Source organism: Nyctereutes procyonoides, unplaced genomic scaffold, assembly GCF_905146905.1.
Source record: "Nyctereutes procyonoides isolate TBG_1078 unplaced genomic scaffold, NYPRO_anot_genome, whole genome shotgun sequence".
NCBI classification, from domain to species: Eukaryota; Metazoa; Chordata; class Mammalia; order Carnivora; family Canidae; genus Nyctereutes; species Nyctereutes procyonoides.
The window spans coordinates 29,259,141-29,285,073 of NW_026575024.1; the positions used below are offsets into that span (position 1 = coordinate 29,259,141).

At 47.1% G+C, this 25,933-nt stretch overlaps 2 protein-coding genes and 5 non-coding genes across 7 annotated transcripts in view; all 7 read left to right on the forward strand.

Annotated features, from left to right (window-relative positions):
- Positions 1 to 9,500, forward strand: part of TMC2 (transmembrane channel like 2) — a 67,648-nt gene extending 58,148 nt beyond the window's left edge. The window contains exons 16-19 of the mRNA XM_055344698.1: positions 2,184 to 2,309; positions 4,176 to 4,254; positions 5,331 to 5,448; positions 9,283 to 9,500. Of these exons, the coding sequence (XP_055200673.1) occupies positions 2,184 to 2,309; positions 4,176 to 4,254; positions 5,331 to 5,448; positions 9,283 to 9,500 (541 nt within the window). The remainder of the gene's footprint in view (positions 1 to 2,183; positions 2,310 to 4,175; positions 4,255 to 5,330; positions 5,449 to 9,282) is intronic.
- Positions 9,501 to 20,302: 10,802 nt separating this feature from the next.
- On the forward strand, positions 20,303 to 25,933 carry NOP56 (NOP56 ribonucleoprotein). Its single transcript, XM_055304080.1, has 12 exons — positions 20,303 to 20,392; positions 20,590 to 20,679; positions 21,008 to 21,122; positions 22,020 to 22,181; positions 22,355 to 22,553; positions 22,910 to 23,097; positions 23,175 to 23,326; positions 23,499 to 23,599; positions 23,965 to 24,113; positions 24,344 to 24,465; positions 24,659 to 24,793; positions 25,473 to 25,933. Exons 1-12 carry the CDS (start codon positions 20,390 to 20,392, stop codon positions 25,848 to 25,850), a joined length of 1,794 nt encoding a protein of 597 aa, XP_055160055.1. The 5' UTR covers positions 20,303 to 20,389; the 3' UTR covers positions 25,851 to 25,933.
- LOC129498890 (small nucleolar RNA SNORD110) lies at positions 21,814 to 21,881 on the forward strand. The gene has a single exon (XR_008662234.1). It is a non-coding gene; the product is annotated as a small nucleolar RNA SNORD110 (small nucleolar RNA).
- On the forward strand, positions 22,666 to 22,796 carry LOC129498854 (small nucleolar RNA SNORA51). The gene has a single exon (XR_008662216.1). It is a non-coding gene; the product is annotated as a small nucleolar RNA SNORA51 (small nucleolar RNA).
- Positions 23,662 to 23,745, forward strand: LOC129498882 (small nucleolar RNA SNORD86). The gene has a single exon (XR_008662229.1). It is a non-coding gene; the product is annotated as a small nucleolar RNA SNORD86 (small nucleolar RNA).
- LOC129498837 (small nucleolar RNA SNORD56) lies at positions 24,180 to 24,251 on the forward strand. Its single transcript, XR_008662212.1, has one exon. It is a non-coding gene; the product is annotated as a small nucleolar RNA SNORD56 (small nucleolar RNA).
- LOC129498833 (small nucleolar RNA SNORD57) lies at positions 24,519 to 24,589 on the forward strand. Its single transcript, XR_008662211.1, has one exon. It is a non-coding gene; the product is annotated as a small nucleolar RNA SNORD57 (small nucleolar RNA).

Below are 25,933 nucleotides of genomic sequence, written 5' to 3' on the forward strand. Positions count from 1 at the left end.
AGCCCAGTGAAACATGTCAGACTTTTGGCCTCCAGAACTATAAGAGAACAAATGTGTATTGTTTGAAGTCACCTGTGTGGCAATTTGTTATAGCACCCATTGGAAACTAATACACCATCTAATACATCATGATGCAAGGACAAAATAACCCACATTTAACTGTGACTTCATAACATGTGAAATTCACTTTTCTTGTTTTTACATGACAGGCGGACACTGATAATAATAAAAAATTAATTAATTAAATGTCATAATATGGTGATATGCATGGCACTTAAAAGTGCTACGCATTGGGATGCCTGGGTGGCTCGGTGGTTGAGTATCTGCCTTTGGCTCAGGGCGTGATCCCGGGGTCCTGGGATCGAGTCCCACATCGGGTTCCCCTTGGGGAGCCTGCTTCTCCCTCTGCCTGTGTCTCTGCCTCTCTCTTTGTGACTCTTATGAATAAATAAATAAAATCTTTTTTTAAAAAAAAGTGCTAAGCATTGAGATGGCCACAAATGATCTCTGACACAACAATTCCGTGTCTGCCACTAGAACACCAAAATAACTATAGACCCTATTTAAGTGAATAAGCATGGCTGTGTTCCAGTAATGTTTTACTTACCGACACTGAAGTTTAAATTACCTACTTCAATTGTTATAAATCACAGAATATTCTTCTTTTTTTCCCAATCATTTAAATACAGAAAAACCATGCTTCATTTTCAGGCCATGTGAAAACAAGTAGCAAGCCAAATCTGGCCCATGGGCCATTTTTTGCCAATCCTTGCTCAATACTTTACAGAAGAGAAAAATGAAGCTTCTGGTTGCAACATTTTGGAGGGCACTTATAATTTGATGGCCTCATACACAAGATTTTTTAAAGATTTTATTTATTTATTTATTTATTTATTTATTTATTTATTTAATTGAGAGAGAGAGAGAGAGAGAGAGAGAGAGAGAGCATGAGCAGGTGGAGGGGTAGAGGGAGAAGCAGACTCCCTGCTGAGCTGGGAGGCCAACCTGGGGCTCAATCCAGGACCTGAGCCGAAGGCAGATGCTTAACAGACTGAGCCTCTCAGACACCCCCACAATATTTTATATAAATTTGTATCTATGCCCTCTAAACAATCTTCTGAGGAAAATACTATTATTATACTTACAATACCATATTCTGCTATATTATTGTTATATTATATTATACAGATGAGGAAACCAGGGCAGAGAAATGTTCAGTATCTTGGCTGAAGATATGAAACCTCTGCAGCACTGTCTAATAAAATTTTCTATGTGATAAAAAAATTCCGTATCTACTCTTCAAAAATAGTACCTATTAGTCCCATGACTACTGAGCACTTGAAATGTAAGACTAAAAAACCGAATTTTTTGTTCTATTTAATTTTAATTAATTTTTAAAATTATTATTCTATTTTAATAGCTCCACTGGACAAAACAGCTCTAATGGGGAGAGCCAGGGAACTGATAAAAATAGGCAGAAAGAGAATAAGTAAATTATTCAGGGTGTCCCACAGCTAATAGATGAAGGAGCAAGGTTTTGAACATGGAATTTCAAGCCCTAAAGTCCATTTCTTGACACTGAAAGGACTCACCAAAGCCAAGCAGAGGACCCTAGTCTCTGGGAGGTCAGTCTTCATAATGGTTCTTAGGTATTAGAAGAAAATCAAGATTACTGCTGTGACCTCTCCAGGAGCTTGTCCTAGGTGGTCCAGTCTCCTGAAACTGTAATCTGAAGACAATTGTAGGTATTTTTCAGCGGCCCCATAAGGTTATCTCTTACAGAAGCCTCTAGAGAACTCTTTCCATGCCCTAGGGACCCAGAGGGAGTTCCATGTTGATTTTACAGCCATATGGCAGGCAATTTTCTCCCATGAGAGTATAGTAGAAACTCCATTTTCATCCTGCTGAAAAAGGTGTCAGACACAGGAGACCAATGTAGTCTGAGTTCTCAGGTGCCAAGGACATGATGCTGATGAGCCCGGGCATTGACCCGGCTATAAGATACAGCCAAATGGCAGCCCCTTATGGGGCATTTTTATGTGCATTTCCTATGGAGCAGAGCTCTGGTTCTTCCAGGAAAGCAGTGGGGAGTGGCAGCTTTGGATTCACAGGGGCGTGGGCCACAGGTGTTTGTGCCACATGAGCTGCGTACTGTGCTGTCATGTGTTCTCTCCTCTTTACAGTGGGAAAAACAGAATGTATGATGTCATCCAAGAGACGATTGAAAACGATTTTCCAACCTTCCTGGGCAAGATCTTTGCTTTTCTTGCCAACCCTGGCCTGATCATCCCTGCCATCCTGCTGATGTTGTAAGTTAGTGAGGGCCCACAGCTCTGCTTCGTGGCAACCTCCCCTTACACCTGAGGCTTCCCTGGCAGACCTTTCTTTCCCCGCTCTCTTAATTAATCTACATTTCTTAGAAACAGATCTGGAGACAAAGATTCAAATGCAGATAGTTAATTGGGGAGGGAGAGAGGGCAGTGAGATGGGGGAGGAACAAGAAAGTCATGACCACTGGGATGACTTTAATCCTGCTGGCGAACTCTGGGAATCGGTGTGCCTCAGAGTTATCCAGTTCAAGGGTGGGGGACGGGGCATTTGTAGACGGGCGCCCAGGGCTCACCGGTTGGGTAGGACCGGGAAACATAAAAGGAGAGAGAGGTTGGTTTGTTGCAGTTTGGGTCAGCTACCTTCATGGGTAGAATGGTTTCTGCACGAGTTGGAAGGGAAGCTCCAGGCACAGAAGGAAAGGAACTGGCAGTTCGGTGGCAGAGCACACCGAAAGCGGGATCCAAGGAATACGGATGGGCACTGCCAGTATCTGCAACACTCTCCTAAACACTCACTAGAAATGTTAAAGACCTCTGGGCACTGGGTCTCTACGAAAACAGAGGGGCTGGTTCAGCCTGTCCTTGGGTGTGCTAGGTGCATTTGGTTCGTTCACCACTCTCCCTCCCACCAAAGACTGAAAAACCCCGGAGGATGGTTGGGTGGGTTTCATGATCTCTGTATTGCCAACACCAGCCCCAGGCCTAGGGCAGAGGAGGGAAACAACAGATGTTCAAGGAAGGAACAGGGGAAGAAAGAAAAGAAGGTGGGAAGCGAGAGTCCTGAATTGGAATTACCACCAACGAAAACGTACTAATGAAAATATGAGGGTGTTTTTCTTTTTTTTAAGATTTTATTTATTTATTCATGAGAGACACAGAGAGTGGCAGAGAAACAGGCAGAGGGAGAAGCAGGCTCCATGCAGGAAGCCTGATGCGGGACTTGATCCCAGGACCCTGGGATCACACCCTGAGCCAAAGGCAGATGTTCAACCATTGAGCCACCCAGGTGCCCTGAGGGTGTCTTTCTTTATAAAATCCTGTTTTGGCATGCTTTTTTAAATTGGGAAATATTCCTAACATACAGAAAAGTACAGACAACCGTGAATGCAGTCACAAGAGTAAACGAATGTTGATATTTTGCATTATGTGCTTCAGATCTGTCTTTTTCCAAGTAACAAATGTTATGCATACATTTCAAGTGCCCTCCCAATCCTGCTGTCTTCCTTGCTCTCTAAAGGTAACCACTGTTAGAATTCATCGTAATCATTTCCACCCATAGTTTGGTGTTTTCGTCATGTGCTTGTGCACTATCCTTCTCTGGGCTTTACGTTTTTTCGGGAATGGTGCACTCTACATAGCTTTCCTCACTCAACATGTTTGGGGAATTTATCCATGTGGATACGTGAGCCCACACTTTAACAGCTCTAGTCTGCTCTGCAGTATGATTAAAGCACAGTTTATCCAGGGAGTGGGATGCACATAGCACAGAGCCTGACCCAGAGCAGTTACCCAGGATGCATAATCAGCTTCTTCTGCTTTCAAGAAACCCTGCCACTCCCCTACCTCTCAGATTTCCAAGAAAGATGACTCTTTTAGCCAACCTTTACTGAGCACTCTGAGAGCTAGAAATGTGTGTGTCATTTCCACATTTAATAAAATAGAAAGCAAGGTGCCCAGGACCTTCTCTAAATTAAGAAGGGAACTTAGGATAGTAGTAGGATATCTCTTTACCCTGCCCAGAGGCAACCTACTCCAGGAAGCCTGCTTTGATTCCTCCAGAAGGAGTCCAGCTCTTGTCATTTTCCAAGACTGCAGGATCACAGGAGGCTCCCTTTTCTCTTGCAGCCTGGCCATCTACTACCTGAACTCGGTTTCCAAAAGCCTTTCCCGAGCTAATGCCCAGCTGAGAAAGAAAATCCAAGCGGTGAGTCTGTCGGAAGCTTTTGTTCAAAAAGATGTCATGTTTTTGGTTTTTGCTAATTTGCTCTGTGAGCCCAGTTATATTATCTAAATGGCTTCCTTCTAAACCAGATCCCAAACCGTCTGTATTATAGGAAGCCTTATAAGACTAAATGACATGCATTTATATTCTGAGGCTATTGGGGGCACACAATAATGATGACTTCAATTTAGAGAGGTTGCCAAAGAACAGGAGAAATTCAATGGACTCAAGCAATGTTCATACATAGTAAAGCCATATCCCCAATAATACCTATAGGTTAAAACTGATACTAAAATACTAGAGAAAATAATGTCAGAATGACACAGAGCTGTGCCCATGGTGTAAGGGTCTCTTGAGCCCCCTGCCCCACTCAGGCAGCCTCTCTCCACACCGCCTGACTTCTGACAGCTCTCTTCTGTTCTCCCAGTGCCCACCCACCTCCTTCATGCGTAAAGGGCAGACCCCACCCTGCTCTAAGCCCTGTCTTCCTTGCTCCTCACTCCCTCCCCCGGAATTAATCTCATTTGCCTCACAGCCAGCTCCCCATCTACATCCTCCTCTGCTAATCTCACCATCCTCCTGCCCAGATACAGAAAACCTTGAAAGGCAGGACTGGCATGGTTTCTGTCCTCCCCTGGCCAGATGCTCCTTCAAATGTTGTGTGAATCTGAGTCTCAAGCTGCCCTCTCTAACCATTGGCAGTGTGGACCAAGAACTGGCCATGTGGGGATCCCTGGGTGGCTCAGTGTTTTAGTGCCTGGCTTTGGCCTGGGGCATGATCCTGGAGTCCCGGGATCGAGTCCCACGTCGAGCTCCCTGTGTGGAGCCTGCTTCTCCCTCTGCCTGTGTCTCTGCCTCTCTCTCCTCTGTGTGTGTGTGTGTGTGTGTGTGTCTCATGAATAAATAAATAAAATCTTTAAAAAAAAAAAAAAAGAACTGGCCATGTAAGGCAGTGACCAAGAACCAAAGACAGAGTTCTTGTACCCTAGATCTCACCATCCAGGGCTCTGAGCCTCAAACACCCATTCCCCTGAGAACCATTCATCCTTTTCCTGCAGCTCCGCGAAGTTGAGAAGAGCCACAAATCTGTCACGGGCAGAACTACAGGCAGAGATTCAGAGGACACAGCTCAAGGCACCTCCCAAAATGCTACCCAGCTCCCACTCACCAAAGAAGGTAAATACTATTTCATGATGATTACTTTTTACAAGGCCACATGGAAAGGGGGAAAGAGCATATGCTGAGAAATCAGGTGGGGCTGGGATGAAGTCAGAATTCTGACAATTAGCTGTGTCGAAGTTAGGCACATTAAGCTAAGAATCAGTCATAGGTCCTACCTCATGGGGAGGGAAGAATGAGGTGGGATTATGCAAGAGGTGAGCTTCAGGGTCCTGGCACAGGGAGAGAACCCATGACTCTGAACTGGGAGGAGTATCTGTGAAACAGGGGAGCACCACCACTTCTCCCACGAGGCCGTCTCCCTCACCTCTACCCACCAAATCTCTCGCTGCGTTGTCTACGGTGACTCTGGACATTGGCCACAATTCAGCCTTCTTTTCTGAAATGATTTCATCTTCTTCACTTTCTCTCCTGAGTCTGACAGTCCCCTGTTATATCTTCTTTATATCTATTTAACCCAATATAGGAGCGCTGCTGGTGTCCTCACCCAGATGCCTCTGGGATGCTCGGAGGGGTTGGCTGACATGGGTCACAGCCACCTGAAGATGGAGGAAGCATTTGTTCTCTGTGTCATTTTGAATGTTTTCTTCAGGAGGAGAAATAGATTTGAATCTGGCAGCTGCTACTTCTAACAGAACCAGTTTGTATTCTCTTTTAAAAAAGAGAAACACTGGAGTATCTGGAATAAAAGGATGAGAAGTGGCCACATATGTTCCAAAGAAAGTGTCACAGGGTGGGTCACCTGGGTGGCTCAGTGGTTGAGCGTCTGCCTTTGGCTCAAGTCATGATCCCGGGGTCCTAGGATCAAGTCCCCACAGGGAGCCTGTTTCTCCCTCTGCCTATGTCTCTGCCTCTCTCTGTGTGTCTCTTATTAATACATCAATAAAATCTTTAAGAAAAAGAAAAGGGAAGTGTCACAGGCTTCAAAGGGGAGTGATCACAGACCCTCTCCACCTTGAAAGAGGAAACATTGAATCAAAACAGACCATCTCGGGATCCCTGGGTGGCGCAGCGGTTTGGCGCCTGCCTTTGACCCAGGGCGCTATCCTGGAGACCTGGGATCGAATCCCACGTCGGGCTCCCGGTGCATGGAGCCTGCTTCTGCCTCTGCCTGCGTCTCTGCCCCTCTCTCTCTCTCTCTCTGTGACTATCATAAATAAATTTAAAAAAATTTTAAAAAAAAACCAGACCATCTCTGAGGTGACCCATATTTTAAAGGTTGGCCCTATTGTAAAATTAAACCACATTGATTTGCTGTGATTTTGACCTCTGATGCAGGAAATGAACAAGACACACAAGAAATGGCCGACAGTTCAGGAGTTTGAATTTTTAGTGCAGAAATTGTATTATTTATTTGATGCCTTTATGACATATAGGCAAGACCACACACACTCACACACGCAAAGCACACAGAAATAGATAATTTAACTGCATGGCAGCATTTCCCTGCAAGATGAACATCCTCCATTGGCTTATTTTTAATTCTTGAGGTCCAACAGTGCAGAAATGGCTGTGGAAGCAGGCCAGAAGGACAAAGGGACACTGTGTGCAGCCCTGGCAAATGCCGAGTTGGTACTGGAATACTTGTCAGTGTCAGTATTGCTCCTGGAATAGTAACAAATGACTAGTGAATCATTAGTAGCAAGAAAACAAGTGGATGTCGCAAAAAGAGGACAAGAAGTCTGTGTCAAAATAAGACCTGTCCCTAGTGAGTCTCCCAAAATATATGGAACACATTTCAAAGCCACAGACGTTTTGTTGGTCAAACAGGCTGGCCGCCCGTCGATGCCCTCCAAGACTGGCTCAGGGATAAAATGCAGAAGAGCCGCTGGCTGGCAGCTTACCCTGAAGCTGAAGAAAATATTTGAAATCAGGATCCCTGGGTGGCTCAGCGATTGGGTGCCTGCCTTTGGCCCAGGGCGTGGAGCCTGCTTCTCCCTCTGCCTGTGTCTCTGCCTCTCTCTCTCTCTCTCTCTCTCCCTCTCTCTCAATCTCTCTGCATTTCATGAATAAATAAGTTAAAAAAAAGAAAAGAAAAGAAAATATTTGAAATCACCTAATTTTCCCACACAGGGCAGGAAATGGAGTGAATGCAATGTTTGTTGTAGTATCACCAACAAAAATGAGAAAAGGGAATGGATGTATTTGGACACCAACAGACTTAAGTAGGGAAGGAAAAAAAAGTAGGTGCACAAAATGTTTTCTGTGAGAAACCAGGGGACTGGGATCCCTGGGTGGCTCAGCAGTTTAGGGTCTGCCTTCGGCCCAGGGCGTGATCCTAGAGATCCGGGATTGAGTCCCTCATCAGGCTCCCTGCATGGAGCCTGCTCCTCCCTCTGCCCGTGTCTCTGCCTCTCTCTCTCTCTCTCTCTCTCTGTGTCACTCATGAATAAATGAATAAAATCTTTAAAAAAAAAAAAAAAGGGATCCCTGGGTGGCGCAGCGGTTTGGCGCCTGCCTTTGGCCCAGGGCACGATCCTGGAGACCCAGGATCGAATCCCACGTCGGGCTCCCGGTGCATGGAGCCTGCTTCTCCTTCTGCCTGTGTCTCTGCCTCTCTCTCTCTCTCTCTGTGACTATCATAAATAATAAATAAAAATTAAAAAAAAAAGAGACAGTGGTCGTCTCGTGTCCATACAGTCCCGATGTGCCTGTCCCTCTGACCCACCCCATCCCCGCCCAGCTCGACTCCCTGCTGCTTTAAAGTTTGCCCTTCCCCAAATTCAAGTTTTTAGTACAGATCTAAAGCACTTTGAGTTTTCTACTGCTTAACTCAGCACTGCAGCGTTCGATTTTTTAAAAAAGTAGTGTGACCTGGAGTCAGCTGAGCATCTGCCTTTGGCTCAGGTCATGATCTTGAGGTCCAGTCCTGCATGGGGCTCTATGCTCTATGCTACTGCTTCCCCCTCTTCTTCTGCCCCTCTCCCCTGCTTGTGCTCTCTCTCTCTCTCAAATAAATAAATAAATTTTTTAAAAAAATTAGTGTGATCCGAACACATCAGTGGGAGTAGGCCATGGGAGAGAGCCTAGGAAGACAGCCAGCATTTCATCTGAAAAACTCCAATGGCCTCCATGGCTACCCTCACTGAGCTTCTCTTCTTGAAGTGGTCACTAGAATGATACCAGTTACCATAACAAACAGGCCCAAACAACTAATGACTCAAACACAATGAAGGTTTACTTCTCACTCAACCTAAAGTCTATATTGGGTGTTTCCACTTGACAGTCACTTCCTTCCCTGGTGACACCGCAGGGACACAGGCTCCTTCCACCCTATGCCTCCGCCTGCTCCAGGACTGGTCTGAGGGGAAGAGCCCAGAGGACACACGTGGAAGTGGGCACATCAGTCACATGCCACATTCACCCCTCATGGAAACCTAGTCCATTTCTGTGTCTCAGGAACTGGGTTTGGTAAGGAGCAAGTCAGTAATCACCCTGAGGTCAGAGTTAGGGGAAGGGAAGGAAACTATTAACGAAAGCCCTAGAAGTTAGATGTGATTCCATGTAGGTTACATGGCCCCTTCCAGCATCATATATGACCCTGGAAGCCATCTAGGAGACTTGTACTGTTGTCCCAACTTTAATACTCCAGAAAAGCCAGGCTCGCAGAGTCCAGTTTAAGGGCAGCATTCTAAAATCTAGCTCTCCAGCCAGTAGAGTATGTTCCTCCAGCAGATGTGTTTAGGCCTGAGGACCATCTAACCATTCTCACATTTCCACATGGGACTGGAATCCACACACCAAGTGGGCCGGCTCCGGAGGGCTCCAGTTCCATAGGCAACCGAGACAAGTTCTCCCGCATCCTCATTCTTATCTTGCTTCCTTTTCCAGGGATGACGCCTCACTCTGCCAGCCAAACCCAGACCCCAGACAAGAAGGCCGAGGATCCTGGGACCTTCGGTTCTGCCAGTGGGACCATGCTGCCTGCCTCCCGGTGCCTGTCTGTAGCTCGGCCTACTGGCTTCAGACCAGATTCTGGCCACGCTCGGCCTCAGACTCATCCTTGGAGGTCAGCCTCTGGAAAGAGTGCTCAGAGATCTCCCCACTGACAGCTGGGACTCACACAAACACCATCCTGGGGCTGATCCTTCGGCCCCACCAGCTCACACACCCAAAACAATATTCTCTCTTCCTCTCTTTTCTTCCACACATGCATATTCTCTCTCTTCTCATTGAATGTGAAAAGTTTGATTACTTAGTCTTAGGCACTTGTTGGCTACCACAACATTCGGACAATGGTTTCATCCACTCTTTAGGGGGGCTGAGTCTCCCCACTCCCCATACACTGCCCTCTTCCCAGTATCTTGGTTCAGGCAGCTCTGGACCTTGGACTCACCATGGTTCCCTCAGCTCCAGACTTTGGGAGGAAGGAGAAGGCCATGACCACCACCATAGACTTTTCTCATGGCACCCATTCAGGACACTGGTTTCTGTTCATCTTATTAACTGGGAAGAAGATACAGAGGAGTCCATGTTCCTAACTATGGCCTCTATCCAAAGGAGATGAAGTAGTTGAAATAAAAGGTACAAGAAGCCACTGAAAATAAAGGTGGTGAACCAAAGTCCAGCCATTGTGAGTAGGAAGATGATTATCCTCCGGAACCCAGCCTGAGGGGAGCTGATGCCATTAAGCAGCAAAAAAACACACTGGTGTCTTCTAGCAGCAAGGCAAGGAGCAAGTGTTTCTTCTAATTGAAGACAATTTAGATTGCCCAGGGCAGAAAAATCCTTCTCAAATACCAGATCAAAAAGGAATTTAATAGTCTGCTTCTTGTGTAAGGAATGTTGAAGACGGTTTCTCTGAGGGGTTTGCAAAGGGTGCAATGCAGAGCCTTGTCTCCGGCAATTCTATGTTCAACTAGTGTCATGGCATGGGTCGATGCAGAACGTCTCCTGGGGGGCACAAGCCAGGGAGGCCAGACATTGTGAGGGCCTTGGCAATAAGGACAAAGGCTCAGCAGCATGTGAGTCACTGTCTAGGACTCTGACGGTGCAGGTGTCCTATAGGTGGTGTCCTCCTCTCCTCTGCCCCGTGTTCCCAGATTCCAGGGAGCAATATAACTTTAGAATCATCTCGTGCCATGTCTCTGAGTGTCCTAAAGGGAGTCTTCTCCCCTGCCCACCTCCCAACCATGGCCCCAGGGGTTCTCAGGAAAATCCCCTACACCCTGAAAGTCAGACAAAGTCCTGGTGGGGAGATGGATATTTTATAGAAATTTCATAAGTTATGAATTAAAATAATTCTCAGGTCCCCCTTCAATTCCTTCCCCTTCTCACCCCAGCACCAGCACTTCACACATGACCTAGAATGGATTGGGAATGGGAACACATGACCAGGAGAAACAGACCGGTTCTTTTGCCCCCTGTCCATCTCCAGGCGAGGCTAAAGAAAATGCTGCAGGTGCCTCCTGTGCGTGGAACTAAGGTCTGACCCCCAATACAGAACTCTTGTGGGTCATGTCTTCTTCTGGGAGGACACACCTTGGCCCTGAGCTTACCTGCCTGATGCCCTGACATGGGGATCCAGATAACCTACCCAACCAAGAGGCCCAAAAATGGTCACCATGTGACACGTGGCCTTCAAGACCACCTGCCTGGGTAATGCCAGTCCCTGGGGTGGGGAACAAGAGAGGCCTGAGTCATCAGCCTCCTTGTGATCACTATCAGACTTCTGATGGCTACCAAAATGCCTCAACACCCACCATAGACACAAACACATTATCCTGTTCTGTTGATGCACAATTTTATGTGAGGGAATGTCTTTGTTGTCTATTTCTGCACAACAGATTATTCTCAAAATTTAACAGCTTAAAGAAATAAACACTGAGGAGCGCCTGGGTGGCTCAGTGGTTCAGCGTCTGCCAGGGGCCTGGGATCGAGCCCCACGCATCAGGCTCCCTGCTCAGTGGGGAGCCTGCTTCTCCCTCTCTGCCTGCTGCTCCCCCTGCTTGTGCTCTCTCACTCTGTCAAATAAATAAATAAAATGAAAGAAAGAGAGAGAGAGAGAGAGGAGAGAGAGAAGAAAGAAAGAAAAAGAAAGAAAGAAGAAAGAAAAAGAAAGGAAAGAAAGAAAGAAAGAAAGAAAGAAAGAAAGAAAAAGAAAGAAAGAAAAGAAAGAAAGAAGAAAGAAAAGAAAGAAAGATTATCTCACACAGTTTCTGTGGGCCAACAATTTGGTAGTGGCTTTGCTGGTTCTCGGTATTGCTCTAGATCTCAGGTGGGGCTACAGGCACTGGAGGATTAGACTGGGACTAAAAGATCTTGGTCTCCCCCACAGCAAGTGATGAGAGAGAGAGAGAGAGAGAGAACACAAAGGGAAAGCCACATGCCTTTTATTACCCAGTCTCAGAAGTTACACCATCAATCCTACCACTTTCTATCCACTAGAACTCAGTAACTAAGTATAGCTCACACTCACAGGAAGGAGAACTAGGCTCCATCTCTTGAAGGGGGTTATCAAGGATTTGTGGACATATTTTAACAGGACATTTCCCAATTCAAATAGTTGTGAGAACTCTCTCAAGACGACTCTAAAGATTTTTCAAGAAATGTCCATCGGAGAATTAGTTTATGGTGGCTCCCAGGACCCTTACGCAACAGAAAACTTCCAGTGAACCAGAGAGACAGGTAGAGGAAGAATGCATGGATAAGAGGGGAAGGGTGTTGCTGTGGTGTGGCTGTAGAGCTGGGACATGTTATTAGAAAGCAGTCCCATCATATCTGCATTCTTGGGTTTGACCCACCAGCTCATTCCACCTCACCACTTAGCTATTCAGCCTATCCAGGAGCCATCAGGCATGAAGATCACAGTTTCTTCTTTCCTCTCTCCTGCCTTCCTTTTCTGTCCCTCTCTCTCTCTCTCTCCTTCTTTCTTTCCTCAGCTCACCTAAAAGTGATTTGAAATATAAACTCTATTTAACAATTTATCCAGAAAAAAAAATTTATCCAGAGAACTACCCAATGTCTTTACTGATATTACCCTAGTTTGTGCATTTCTCATTGGGAGAAAATGATACAGACACTGGATTTTCTCTGTCAAAGGCTATTTTTGCAGTCAGATCTTTTCATTTCTAATAATCAACACACTCAATGTCCATAAAGAACTCCACTGTTGGGGTGCCTGGGTGGCTCAGTGGTTGAATGTCTGCCTTCAGCTCAAATCATGATCCCCAGGGTCTTGGGATCGAGTCCTGCATCAGGCTCCTTGCAACGAGCTTGCTTCTTCCTCTGCCTATGTCTCTCCTCTGTGTGTGTGTATCTCATGAATAAATAAATACAATCTTAAAAAAAAAAAAGAACTCCACTGTACACAGACTCGGATAAGTAGGAATACAACTTTGGTGAGGATCAAGGGCGACTTGCATACTCCTTCACCTGACTTGCATACTCACAGAAACTGGGGAGTGATGCACTAGCCAGTAGGGAGAGCTAGGCCAGGTAACCACAGGGTCCACCATGCTGGTGACCCTCAACCCAGTAAACTCTGTAGAGCTCCACCCAAAGCTGGGACATCAGAGTTCCTGTAAGGGATAATAGGAAACAAACCCACATTGCAGAAAGGGACATTTGTCTCTTTGGATCTTGGCAGAAAGTGAAGAGAAAAAAAATCTCCCCTGAGAATTTATATCCACCAGGCAACCCTCACACAGAGGACCTAAATTCCCACACAAATTGTGCATTCCAGAAACCTGAAATGGAAAATTTTAATTTAAAGTAATCTTCGGTTAATAGTACCTCCAAGAAAGAGGAGGAAGAAAGCAAAGCAACAAAAAACAACACAATGAATATAAAGTGTGTGAGATGATAGAAAAAGAATATAGTAGGGAGTACCTGGGCAGCTCAGTGGCTGAGCATCTGTCTTCGGCTCAGATCGTGATCCCAGGGTTCTGGGATCAAGTGCCACATTGAGTCCCACAATGAGTCCCACATTGGGCTCCCTGCTCAGCGAAAAGTCTGCTTGTACCTCTGCTCCCCACCCCAACTTGTATTCTTGCTCACACCCTCTTTCTCTATCATAAATAAATAAATAATCTTTTTTAAAAAATAATGTATCAGGAATCAAAATAAATGCAAATGGACTAAGCCTTGCAGATAGAAGACAGAGATTATCAGATGAATATTTTATAATCCCACGTGCTGTTTCCAGGATAGCTTTAGAACCTAAGGATAGAGTCCCTTAGGACTCTTTTTGTTCCTTGGGAACAAAACCAAAATACAATCTTCAAGGGCAAAGGCAGCAGGTGTGTGAGTGCCATCCAATTTTGTAAGTTTGGCTTGTTTTTGAGTGTTGAGGATTGCTAATTATAGACAGCTCTCTGCAGCATTGTGCCAGATAATTTATTCTTCAATGCAGTATTAGTCTGGAAAACATGAATAAAGTCCCAAGATCGTGGATGGGGCAGATGAGGGATATAGAGCATACAGACATCTCTATCACTGAACCATGTCTGCAAAATGAGCCATACAAACCTCACCTCCAAATTCTGTTATGAAGGTTCTACAAGTTGACACATGTAAGATTAAGCAAGCACCATGCTATTCGCTCATAAATAACAGATATGATCACAGGCACGGGTAAGATCAAACATCCCTCAGGCTCAGATTCCGAACTCAAACGGCACTGGCTGAACAAAATGTTTACCCTATAATCCTAATTCCTGTGGGCTTCACAAACTGCAACCAAAATGACAAGTAATGCTGAGCTCGAGGATCTTCCTTGGATGCTTTTCATTCTTCTGAGTCTGTGGAAATAAATATTGCATATATGTGTAACTTGTTACCAAAGGCTGTTGCAAGGGTTCTTTCCGCGATTGAGAAGAGGGCCAAGGAATTCCTGGAAGTCTTTCAAATTCCACAGAAGGCATTTCCATTCTAGAAATGAGTGTACAGTGCCGCCATCTTGTGGTTGTTTCACACAATTTCCTTTCACGAAGCTCTCCCAACTACCCAGAACTTAAAAATCCATTCAAATTCCATAGTTCCCCATTAGTGTTGCCAGGAGTAAAAACTCTGGGTTAATTTAAAGCAAAATGACACAGTGAGCCCCAGGCTGGGCCACATAAAAAAGGAGTAGGTGCTATAGAGTTTGATCCTTCCCGGTGAATGCACAGTTTAGCTCCACAGAGAAAGGAATGGCCCCAGGTGCCACATGGCTTTCAAGCTTGAACCTGGAACACGCCCAGAGAAACCCACAACTCCCCTTCCGACCTGCTGCCCCTGCAGGACACTTTCTCAGCTGGAACTTTCCAGGGAAACCTGTCTCGCATATCACTTACAAACTCATCTCCAATCGGGACGCCTGGGTGGCTCAGCGGTACAACGCCTGCCTTTGGCCCAGAGAGTGATCCTGGAGTCCCCGGATATAGTCATATAGTCGCATCCGGCTCCCAGCAGGGAGCCTGCTTCTCCCTCTGCCTGTGTCTCTGGCTTTCTGTCCATGTCTCTCATGGAGGAATAAAAATAAAAAAATAAAAACTCATCTCCAATCAAACTTTGCACAATGGAGAAAATAACACTCTCATCTGACCCAAGCCACTCATCCTGGCTTTCATTCAAGGCTTCTTAGGTTCTAGATCTTACATATTAGATTCTTCAGTCTCGTGTCCAACTACTGACCTGGATGAATCTTACACTTCTAGAAGTTCCTTCTTTCGTTGCTGGCTTTTGCTTCCACGCTCGTTCTATCCTATATTTCTAAATGACCTACACATTCTTCTGTGACTACCTAGAACCCCTTCTAACTGTGAGGTCTTCCGCAGGAACACTGGCCCAAATGGTCTTCCGGGCAGCCTCCCACACTACTGCACCTCAGCACTCGACTACGTTCAGTCTCCCAGGATTAGAAAGTCCCTGAAGTCAGAGGTCACTGGTTAGTATCATCATTGTGCATATTACTCTCCCAGAGCTCTGAATTGCTGACTCAACTTGCTTCAGACCTCTGCTCGATGTTGCCTCTTCACTGAGGAGGGCCTGTGTAAATCCATCATCAGTACTTGATGCACTACCTATTTATTTGATTTTATTATCTCCTCCTAGAACGTGAACTCTGTGATGGCAGTCACTTGGTTTGTTTACTACTGTATCCCCAGCACCTAGAAAGATACCTAGCATGTTACAGGCATACAAAAACCTTTCTTTTTTTTTTTTAACAAATGGAAGAATTAATTGATTCTGTAGCTTCTTGACTACCCCGATTCCTCACCCTGACACCTGAACATCCTGACTCCCCTTCCGTAAAGGATGTTGATCACACAGTGTCCAAGGTGCTTGCTGGTTCAAAACTTACCTATGATCTCAGGGGCCCAAAGAAGACTAGCTGAATTCAGTTGTTTAGTTTGGGTTCCAGGAAGATGAGTGGATATAGCATTGGGCTCATTTCTCTGCTCCTTCCTCCCAGCACCTGCCACCACTCCATCTTCACATCTGTGAGGTGTTTGCAGACTAAAAAGAGTGCCCTGGGCCGATGCACATATAATGATGCCAGTTGTCAGAGCCACACCAGCACCTATAAGACTGAGCTATAATGATATAATCAGGGCAGTAAATCTGAGATTAGGAAGCTCACCAGCTTGGGGCACCCCCAACTTTTTCATCAATAGCCTCTTGCCTCCTTATCCAAAAGGTCCTTCACAGTGCAAAATTGGACGCTACCAGGCAGTGATGGGTGGCCAAGGCTTTTCAAAGAAAAAGAGAAAGAAATAAGGCTAGAAAGCAGCAATAGGAAGCAAGGAGGACATCAACCTTTATCACCAATCCAAATAACGTGTGGGTCATAACAACATTCATAACAGAAACCAGAATAAATGTGGAATTGAATTAAAATGAAAATACTGGGCAGCCCCAGTGGTGCAGCGGTTTAGTGCCGCCTGCAGCCCAGGGCGTGATCCTGGAGACCCTGGATCAAGTCCCATGTCAGGCTCTCTGCATGGTGCCTGTTTCTCCCTCTGCCTGTGTCTCTGCCTCCCTCTCTCTCTCTCTCTCTCTTTATGTGTGTCTCTATGAATAAATAAATAAAGTCTTTAAAAAAAATGAAAATACTGTGGGTGCCCAAGTGGCTCAACTGGTTAAACATCTGCCTTCGGGTCAGGTCATGATCCCAGTGTCCTGGGATCAAGTCCTGCATTGGGTTCCCTGCTCAGCGGGGAGCCTGCTTCTCCCTCTGCCTCTCTCTGTCCCTCATGAATAAAGAAATAAAATTTCAAAAAAAAAATGAAAATATTGCATACTGAAATTTGCAGACTACAACTAAAGCAGTACTTTGAAGGCAATGCATATTTAAGAAGAAAAGTTTAAATTAATGAGCCAAATGAGGTACCAATAATTGGCAAACTTGTAGGCTTTCCAGGTTCCAGCAGTGTTTAATCAGGGTGACTGACAATGAACTGTCCATCTACTACCACTGGCAGTTGAAAAATGGAATGCATAACTGTTTTTACATGGTAAAACTAAACTGTGCTATAGGTGATCTGTCTGCATGAATAAGTTAGGGGCTGAAGTGATAGGATTAAATTATGGCAGTGGAGTGTATAAAAAAATGGGTTTCCTGGGGATCCCTGGGTGGCTCAGCGGTTTAGCACTGCCTTAAGCCCAGGGCCTGATCCTGGAGTCCTGGGATCGAGTCCCGCATGGGGCTCCTGGCGTGGAGCCTGCTTCTCCCTCCTCCTGTGTCTCTGCCGCTCTCTCTTTGTCTATCATAAATAAATAAATCTTTTTTAAAAAATAGGTTTCCTGTAGATTCTACAGGAAAGGCAATGGGAGAAGTGGGACTCAACTAAGAACAGGTGCAAGAGAATTGTGCTATTTATCATTTGTCGTTGGTTATTCATCATAAAGGGACAAAAAAGAAGACAAAAGACCACTAGTATTTGTTGAGTTCCTAGTACATACCAGGAGTAGGCCCCTAGGAGACATTCAATGTTTGTTGAAGGGATAAATGAATCCTCAATCTTCATTCTGCAGAAGAAATGAGAGCTCAGGAAGGTGAGTGATTAACTGAAGTTACATTGTAAGTAGTAGAACTGAGGTCTGAATCCAGGTTTACTGACGGATTCATATTTATTGCTGCTTAAAAATTATCCCAAAATTTAGTGGCTTAAAACGACGATATATTATTTCTCACAATTCTGTGGGTAGGTGGGGCTCAACTAGGTAGTTCTTCTACTGGTCTTGTTTGGGGCTACTCATGTGGCTGTAGTCAGATGGTGGCTGGGGCTGGAACACACAAAATGGCTTTACCTACATGTCTACTTTTTTGATAAGGACAGTTGGAAGGCTGGGCTCAGTTGAGCAGCTGGGAAAGCTGGACAGGTCCCTGAAGTATCAGGGCCTTTCCTTCTCTATGCGGTCTGTCCAGCAGAGCAATTGAATTTCTCATAAGGTAACTCAAGGTTCCCAGGAATGCAAAAGGCTGCAGCTTGGTATGGCATGGAATCACTTCTGCCACATTCTATTGGCTAGAATGACTCACAGACCCAGCCTGGTTCCTTGTGGGAGGACTACACGAGGACCTAATGCCAGGAGTCATGGATCATTAGGGTCATCTTTGAAGACTAGCTACCACAGGTGATCCTGAGACACCAAGCCCTTAATCTTCCTATTACTGCATGCCACAATGAACAACTACAATTGGATACTCTGCCCTTAGGAAGACCATTCTAGCAATGGAGAGGAAGGTGGCTTAGGGAAGAAGAAACCAAAAGTTTTGCAAATTTCCACTTTGGTGGTGAAGAACTGAACCTTATAGGAATGAATCTAGCCCAGAGGGAAGGAAGATGTGGTCTCTAAAATCACATGCTGCAGAGATGCCCATTATGGTCAGGATCATGAAGCGTCAGGGAGATAGCTTAGTACAAGAGGTGGAGGTGAGGAAGCCAAAAGAATATGTTTAGTGTTTATACCATGTCCCACCTAATCATGAACATCTGTAACTCACTAGTGGAAGTGCAGTTTTGTCCTACCAGTTCTGAGTTAGCATACTGCTCTAGCACAGCTCCTGTATAACCAGAGGACTCCACTCTGTCCCAGGTATGACTGTGATTAACTTTCAGCTCAGTGACTTTCAGCCTTCTTGTATTTAATCCACAGATATGTATGTTTATGTAACTTATATATACATACTATTAAATTTATATGTGTACACGTGTATTTTACACAGTTAGCTAAAGTGACTATGTGACATACTATTATTCCCATTTTTCATCCTATTTTTTTATTTTTTTACTTTTCTTAAAGATTTTATTTGAGAGAGCATCCATGTGACAAGGGGGTGGTGGTGGCACAGAGGGAGTGAGAGAAGTAGACTCCTGGCTGAGCAGGAAGCCAAAGGAATTAATTCCAGGACCTCCAAATCATGACCTGAGTCTAAGTCAGAACTTAATCAACTGAGCCACGGAAGCACCTTTTTCATCCTATTTTTTCAATGCTGGCAAAGAATGTCTAAATTAATTCTGCAATCCATTAATGGATTCTGACTTCTCCTTTAAAAACTATTATTTTAGAGACGCCTGGGTGGCTCATAGGTTGAGCATCTGCTGTCAGCCCAGAGCACCAGGTCTCTCTCTCTCTGTCTTCATGAAGAAGGAAAGCAAGCAAGCAAGCAAGCAAAAGCAAGCAAACAAGCCCCTACTTTAGTAGGTAAGCACCTGTAACCCCAGGATTATTTAGGGTCAAGTACAGAAATAATGAAAAAAATCAGTCATAGCATTACTATTTTCCATTATATTTTGGAATCATCTGCTTAACTTGGTATTTATAATTTAAAAGAACTTAACACACTGATGTATGTAACATTAATTTTGCAATTCCACCTTAAAATGAGACAGTAATGAAAAAAAAAGAGAGACAGTAATGGATTCAGATTCATGATCATATGTAAATGTATGTAGCAGAATTCAATCACGTTTTAAGCAATATTGAGATTTTTAAGATTCACTGCATCTTTGAGGGAGCTCACTATTTGGATTTTGTTTACCAAGTAAATGAATTGCTTAAGAAGAAAATGCATTAAGTGTGTAAATGCGCTTTAAATTATGGGAATACAGGGAATAAAAATCCCCTCAAAATGTTTTTTTTTTACTTTACCACTTTAGGATAAACAAGTGTGGGGTTTATCATTCTTATATTACTTATTAAAGCAAAGGTAATTTCAAATTAGTCGCCAGAATGCCCAAAACCCGCCCTCACGGACCTGGAAGCAGCCTGAGAGCGCCTGGAGCTAACTGCGGGTTCCGCGGGCGGGGCGAGCAACACGTGGCCCTTCCCAAAGGACCGGTCCTGCTTCCGTGGGGGACCTGGGAACCGACCTAGGAGCAGGGGAGATGGTCATCCTTTTCTATTTTATCGCCTGTAATAAGCATTTTTTAAATAATAAACAAAATGCACCCGAAAGGCAAGAGGCGGGACCCGAGGAGCCGTGGGTCTCCTCGCATCGGGTCTGCGCACACGCGCCACAGGCCCCGCTTCCGCCCGCGGGAACAGCGTGGCCCCCGAGCCGGAAGCGGAGACGGCGGGGCCCCGGGCGGGGGGAGGCCCCGGACCCCCGGCCACCGGCGCCGCGGAAGGGGGAACGGCCTCCCGCCCGGCTCCTCCTAAGGGAGCTCCGCCACCCGGATTCCCGCGAGGCGGACCCGAGGGGCTGGGGCGTTCTCCGGAAAAGCGCCTTCCCGAACCGCTTTGCGGCCTCGCGGGGCCGGGCCCAGGCCGCGCGTCCCCGGCAACCGCGCGGAGCGGCGCCGCGGCAGAAGGCGGAAGACGCCCGCGCGCCCGCGCTGGCCCTCCCGCCCTCCGGGCGACACCACCGCGGCGGACCCCTCCGAAGTCCCGCAAAGGTATCGTCCCCGGCCTCTGATTGGCCGGCGGCTCGGGGGCGTGGCCTCCGGAGCCCGGGTCCGCGCGCCAGACCCAGCTCGCCGCATTGCGAGCCGGGCCAGGAGCGGGCGCCATGGTGAGGAGTGGTTGTGGGCGCGGGTGAGACGAAGGCCGAGGTTGGGGCCGAGTTGGGGCGAGACGAAGGCCGAGGTTGGGGCCGAGTTGGGGCGGGAGCCGGGGCCGGGGCCGGGGCCGGGGCCGGGGCCTGCGCTGGGAGCCGGGTCGGGCGAACGCGGGGACCGTGCTGACGCCCGCGCCCCGGCTCCGTTCCAGGTGCTGCTGCACGTGCTGTTCGAGCACGCGGTCGGCTACGCGCTGCTGGCGCTCAAGGAGGTGGAGGAGATCAGCCTGCTGCTGCCGCAGGTGGGTGGAAGCGGTGGGCTCGCCGCCGCGCCGCAGCCCCCCGGGCCGCCGGGCCCCAGCATGCACCGCGCGCCCCCACGTGGCCGGCCGCGCTTTGGGGGGTGCGCTGGGCCGGAAAGCCCGGGAGCCGGGGGTCCTCCGCGCATCCGTGCCTAGAGTCGCGTTGGGAGCACGTAGAAGCCAGCACCCCGGGATTTAGGGCCTGTAATCGGCTCATTTACGGAGCGTGCGGATCTGACATGCGGTCAGGGCTGAGAACCGCTGCTTTACTGCGCCCTAGAGGCAAGAGCGAGGGAGGAAAGGCATTCACGCTCTCTTCTCCCCGAAGGTGGAGGAGTGCGTGCTCAACTTGGGCAAGTTCCACAACATCGTTCGCCTCGTGGCCTTTTGTCCCTTCGCCTCGTCCCAGGTTGCCTTGGAAAATGCCAACGCTGTGTCCGAAGGTGAGTGGACCACCACCAGGTATTTGAGGGAGATGACCGCAGGGTTAGTTGCTGCTGCTCTTATTCTCATAGGGAGTTCATGATCCCGTTTTCCTTCCCTCAGCTGATTTCTTGCAAATCTGATACGTGTTGGGCAGTATTTGATGTGTATAGGATGTAGTTTAAAACAGAACCCAAAGTCTGGGGGAATATGGTATGCTAAAAATTTAAAGTGTATATTCCAGGATAGAGGCTTTCTTTGTGGTCCTGACAGTGATAAATGATTAAGTGAAATCTGGTAGGCGTGCTTTAATGCTAAAGATGGTTCTTTGGTTATTATTGAAGTGATTGGAAAAGGCAAGAAAATAAGTTCAGTTCCAAAAGGCAAATCAGGGATCCCTGGGTGGCACAGCGGCTTAGTGCTTGCCTTTGGCTCAGGGCGCGATCCTGGAGACCCGGGATCGAATCCCACGTCAGGCTCCCGGTGCATGGAGCCTGCTTCTCCCTCTGCCTATGTCTCTGCCTCTCTCTCTTTCTCTGTGTGTGTGTGTGACTATCATAAATAAATAGAAATTAAAAAAAAAAAACAAAAGGCAAATCAAATACGAAATACTTAACCTCTATAGTTTCTCCGGGTTTAAGGTTTCAATTCTGTATTTCACACTCATGCTATCAGACCTGAGTCCTATTCCTCCCATAGTTGATGCAGGCTTTGCAGTGATGACTTGAGTCTGTCAATCCCCTGAGTGCAATCACTGATGTCTCCATGTCTCTGAGCAAAGCCTAAAGCAAAGAAGGAACTCAGCATGCTCTGTGGGACCAATGTAGGATCAGTCCGTCATTTAATTAGCAGTTAAGGGGACAGGATCCCTTTTATAATTTCAGCATGTTAGTGGGAGCTCTGTTCTTTGCCTTGAGGTGTCGTTCATGAGGACCTCCGCCTGCTCTTGGAGACTCACCTGCCATCCAAAAAGAAGAAAGTACTCCTGGGGGTTGGAGACCCCAAGATCGGTGCTGCTATACAAGAAGAGTTAGGGTACAACTGCCAGACTGGAGGCGTGATAGCTGAGATCCTGCGAGGTGGGACCATCTATTAACATTCACAACATTCTTGACATCTGTGAGGGGGGATTTAGTCACTTAACCAGGGCACATAAGGTTGCTTCTGGGAAGCCCTTCTGCTTGGCTTGGTGCCCATGGGCGCCGTGACTGGCTTACAGCCTTCCCTTGCTCACTGACTTGTCCTCTTCCAGGGGTTCGTCTGCACTTCCACAACCTGGTGAAAGGTCTGACAGATCTGTCTGCTTGTAAAGCCCAGTTGGGGCTGGGACACAGCTATTCTCGTGCCAAAGTTAAGTTTAATGTGAACCGGGTGGACAATATGATTATCCAGTCCATCAGCCTCCTGGACCAGCTGGATAAGGACATTAATACTTTTTCCATGCGTGTCAGGTAAAGTGCCCAAGTGACCCTTGAAAATAGGGTCTTTGGCCTGTGGTGTAGCTAATTTCACATGCTGAAATCAGGACCACTTCCTGTGGGTAGAAAATGTGGGGTGGGGCTGGGCCTCCCAGTGCTTACCACAGGCTGTGTTCTTACACTGGCTGTACAGAAAGAGGAGGTAGAGTAAATCCACCCATATACACCCCAGCCCAGGCTCTTTGCCTGGTCTGTATTGTGAATGGGAGGACATGGAGTTGAGGCTTTGAATTGTACTTGATTCCTTTTCTCTGGGTAAAGAATAGAGGGCTGAGGTTGTAGCTTTGAGACCTAGTCGCTGAGCAGGGAGTGATTGTGGCTCTCTGCAGGGAGTGGTATGGGTATCACTTTCCTGAACTGGTGAAGATCATCAACGATAATGCTACATACTGCCGCCTTGCTCAGTTCATTGGAAACCGAAGGGAGCTGAATGAGGAGAAGCTTGAGAAGCTGGAAGAGCTGACAATGGATGGGGCCAAGGCTAAGGCTATTCTGGATGCCTCGCGATCCTCCATGGGTCAGTATAGCCTGGTGGCCAAAATAAGTTTGGGGCTGTGGATATCTGGTCCTCCATTCACACTAGGTGTCCCTTAGGCATGGACATATCGGCCATCGACCTGATAAACATCGAGAGCTTCTCCAGTCGTGTGGTGTCTTTGTCAGAGTACCGCCAGAGCCTGCATACTTACCTGCGGTCCAAGATGAGCCAAGTAGCCCCCAGCCTCTCAGCCCTAATTGGGGAAGCGGTGCGTTGTGGGGAACATAAAATGGGGTTAAGGAGTGTTAACAGCGTAGATCCACACTGCTGTATTTCTTGACCCATATTCTCTTCCCTGGTCGCATTTAATGGGCTGAAGCAGAATTGTGCAGTTGACAGATAGACAATTCCAGCCTCTAATTCCTTGAATCCTTCTCCAGGTAGGTGCACGTCTCATTGCTCATGCTGGCAGCCTCACCAACTTGGCCAAGTATCCAGCGTCCACAGTGCAGATCCTTGGGGCTGAAAAGGCCCTGTTCAGGTACCAGTGAGGGCACCTGCCCACACTCAGGTGCCACTTCTGGTGCCCACTGCTTGTTTGGGGATCACAGTGATGGCTGACCAGGGCTCCCTGACCTATAGACCTCTGCTATGGGGGTGATGGCCAGCCCTGGTGTCTGAGTGATTCCTAGGGCCCAGCAAAGGGACCAGATTTCCAGGTCAGCGACATTGGATGCCTTCCCTCTGCCTCCGGGAGCTGTGGGTTGGCAGGTGGGGGTAGAGACCCAGTCTAGCCTGAGGCTCACTGGATAGAGACTGGGGATACAGGGGAGGGGAGGAGCTGCCTTGGCTAGTAGAGTTGAAATTTCTGATCTTAAAACTCCCCACTAAATATTCTTCTCCCAGAGCCCTGAAGACCAGGGGTAACACTCCAAAATATGGACTCATTTTCCACTCCACCTTCATTGGCCGAGCAGCTGCCAAGAACAAAGGCCGCATCTCCCGATACCTGGCAAACAAATGCAGTATTGCCTCACGAATTGATTGCTTCTCTGGTATGGGTGGAGGGGGTTGGAGGAGAAGGGGCTGGGAGGGAGGGAAGGCTGACTACCTAGCAGCTTCTACAATGATGGCAGTTATTTTTCGTCAACAGCAGTTCACTTAGTGAGTGTTGAGACTTTGGGTCTGAGTGAAGCTGAGGGTAGAGGGAAGACAGGGTGGGAAATAGCTGGTCCTTTAGGGGCTGACAGGTTTTGTTTACCCACACACACACGCACACATCCAGAGGTACCCACAAGTGTATTTGGGGAGAAGCTTCGAGAGCAAGTTGAGGAGCGGCTATCCTTCTATGAGACAGGAGAGATTCCACGAAAGAATCTGGAGGTCATGAAGGAGGCAATGGTTCAGGTCAGTTTGGACTTGCTGGGGTGAGAGAGGGGATGGGGACCAAAGCTGGCTGTTGGAGGTGATGAACAGGCTTAGCCTGACTTTGTAGAGTGGAGGCAAAAAACTGATTTAATGAGCCTGATCCAATGAAGCCAGAAGGGAGGTCTGGAGATACTGCAGTCTTTGGGCCTTTTCAGTACCTTTCTTTGGCCAGGCAGAGGAAGCGGCTGCTGAGATGGCTAGAAAGTTGGAGAAGCAGGAGAAGAAACGCTTGAAGAAGGAGAAGAAACGGCTAGCCGCCCTTGCCCTCGCATCTTCAGAAAACAGTAGTACCCCAGAGGAGTATGAGGTCAGTAGGCAGGACAGCCCTCAGCCCAGGGTGAAGGCCCTGGATGTAGGGTTCTCCACAGCAGAACAGAGGATATGCTATTTCAGTCATGGTCTTGAGTCCAGACTATTGGACTGAAATAAGGACCTGAAACATCTCAACTACCTCTTGATTCTATAGGAAGGAGATAGGTGCTGAGAGAACTGGCTCAGGAGCCCAAAGAGCTGGTTGTAGCACACCCGGTCCCTGGGCAAGTGTTCTGTCCTCGGCTGCCTCCCAGGAGTCCTCAACCGGGGGTAGTATAAATTCCTGCTCTGCGTGTCCTCAGCCGTATGTCCGGAGATGGTAGCATTTCATAGTTGGGCTTGGGGCAGGGAGGTATCCATAATGCTACATCACAGGATCCACCCTGGGATTCATGAGGTACCCAGTTTGTGAAGTAGTTTTTCAGTGTCCCCTTTGCAACCTGGCATGATGGTTTGTGGGTTTTTCTATAAGCTGTTTCTTGGGCTTAGATAACACATTTTTCCTTTCTAAGTGGGAGTCATCTTTGGGGTGGATTTCTAGTGCCCATTAAAAACCATCCCAGAAACACTGGGCAGTTTTCACATCATTCACACCAGTCTTTGCCCTAGCTACTTTTAATATGTGTGTGTCTGTCTATATAATGGATGATCGTTGCATGCCCATTTCTCTTTAGGAGACCCAAAGTGAAAGACCCAAAAAGAAGAAAAAGCAGAAGCCCCAGGAGACTCCACAGGAGAATGGAATGGAAGACCCATCTGTCTCCATCTCCAAACCCAAGAAAAAGAGATCTTTTTCCAAGGAGGAGCTGGTTACTAGTGATGTTGAAGAGACAGCTGGCAATGTAAATCTTCCCAAGAGGAAGAAATCTTTTCCCAAAGAGGAACCAGTTAGCGATGCTGAAGAGGCAGTAAACAGGAGCATCCCCAAGAAAAAGAGGAAATTCTCTTCTAAGGAGGAGCCACTTAGCAGTGGACCTGAAGAGGCTGCTGGCAGCAAGAGCGGCAGCTCCAAGAAAAAGAAAAAGCTCCAGAAACTATCCCAGGAAGATTAGAATGGACATTTTACCAGGTGGGGCAAACCCCCATGATTCCAAACCCACCCTTATATCCCAATAAAAAAAACAAATTCACAGGA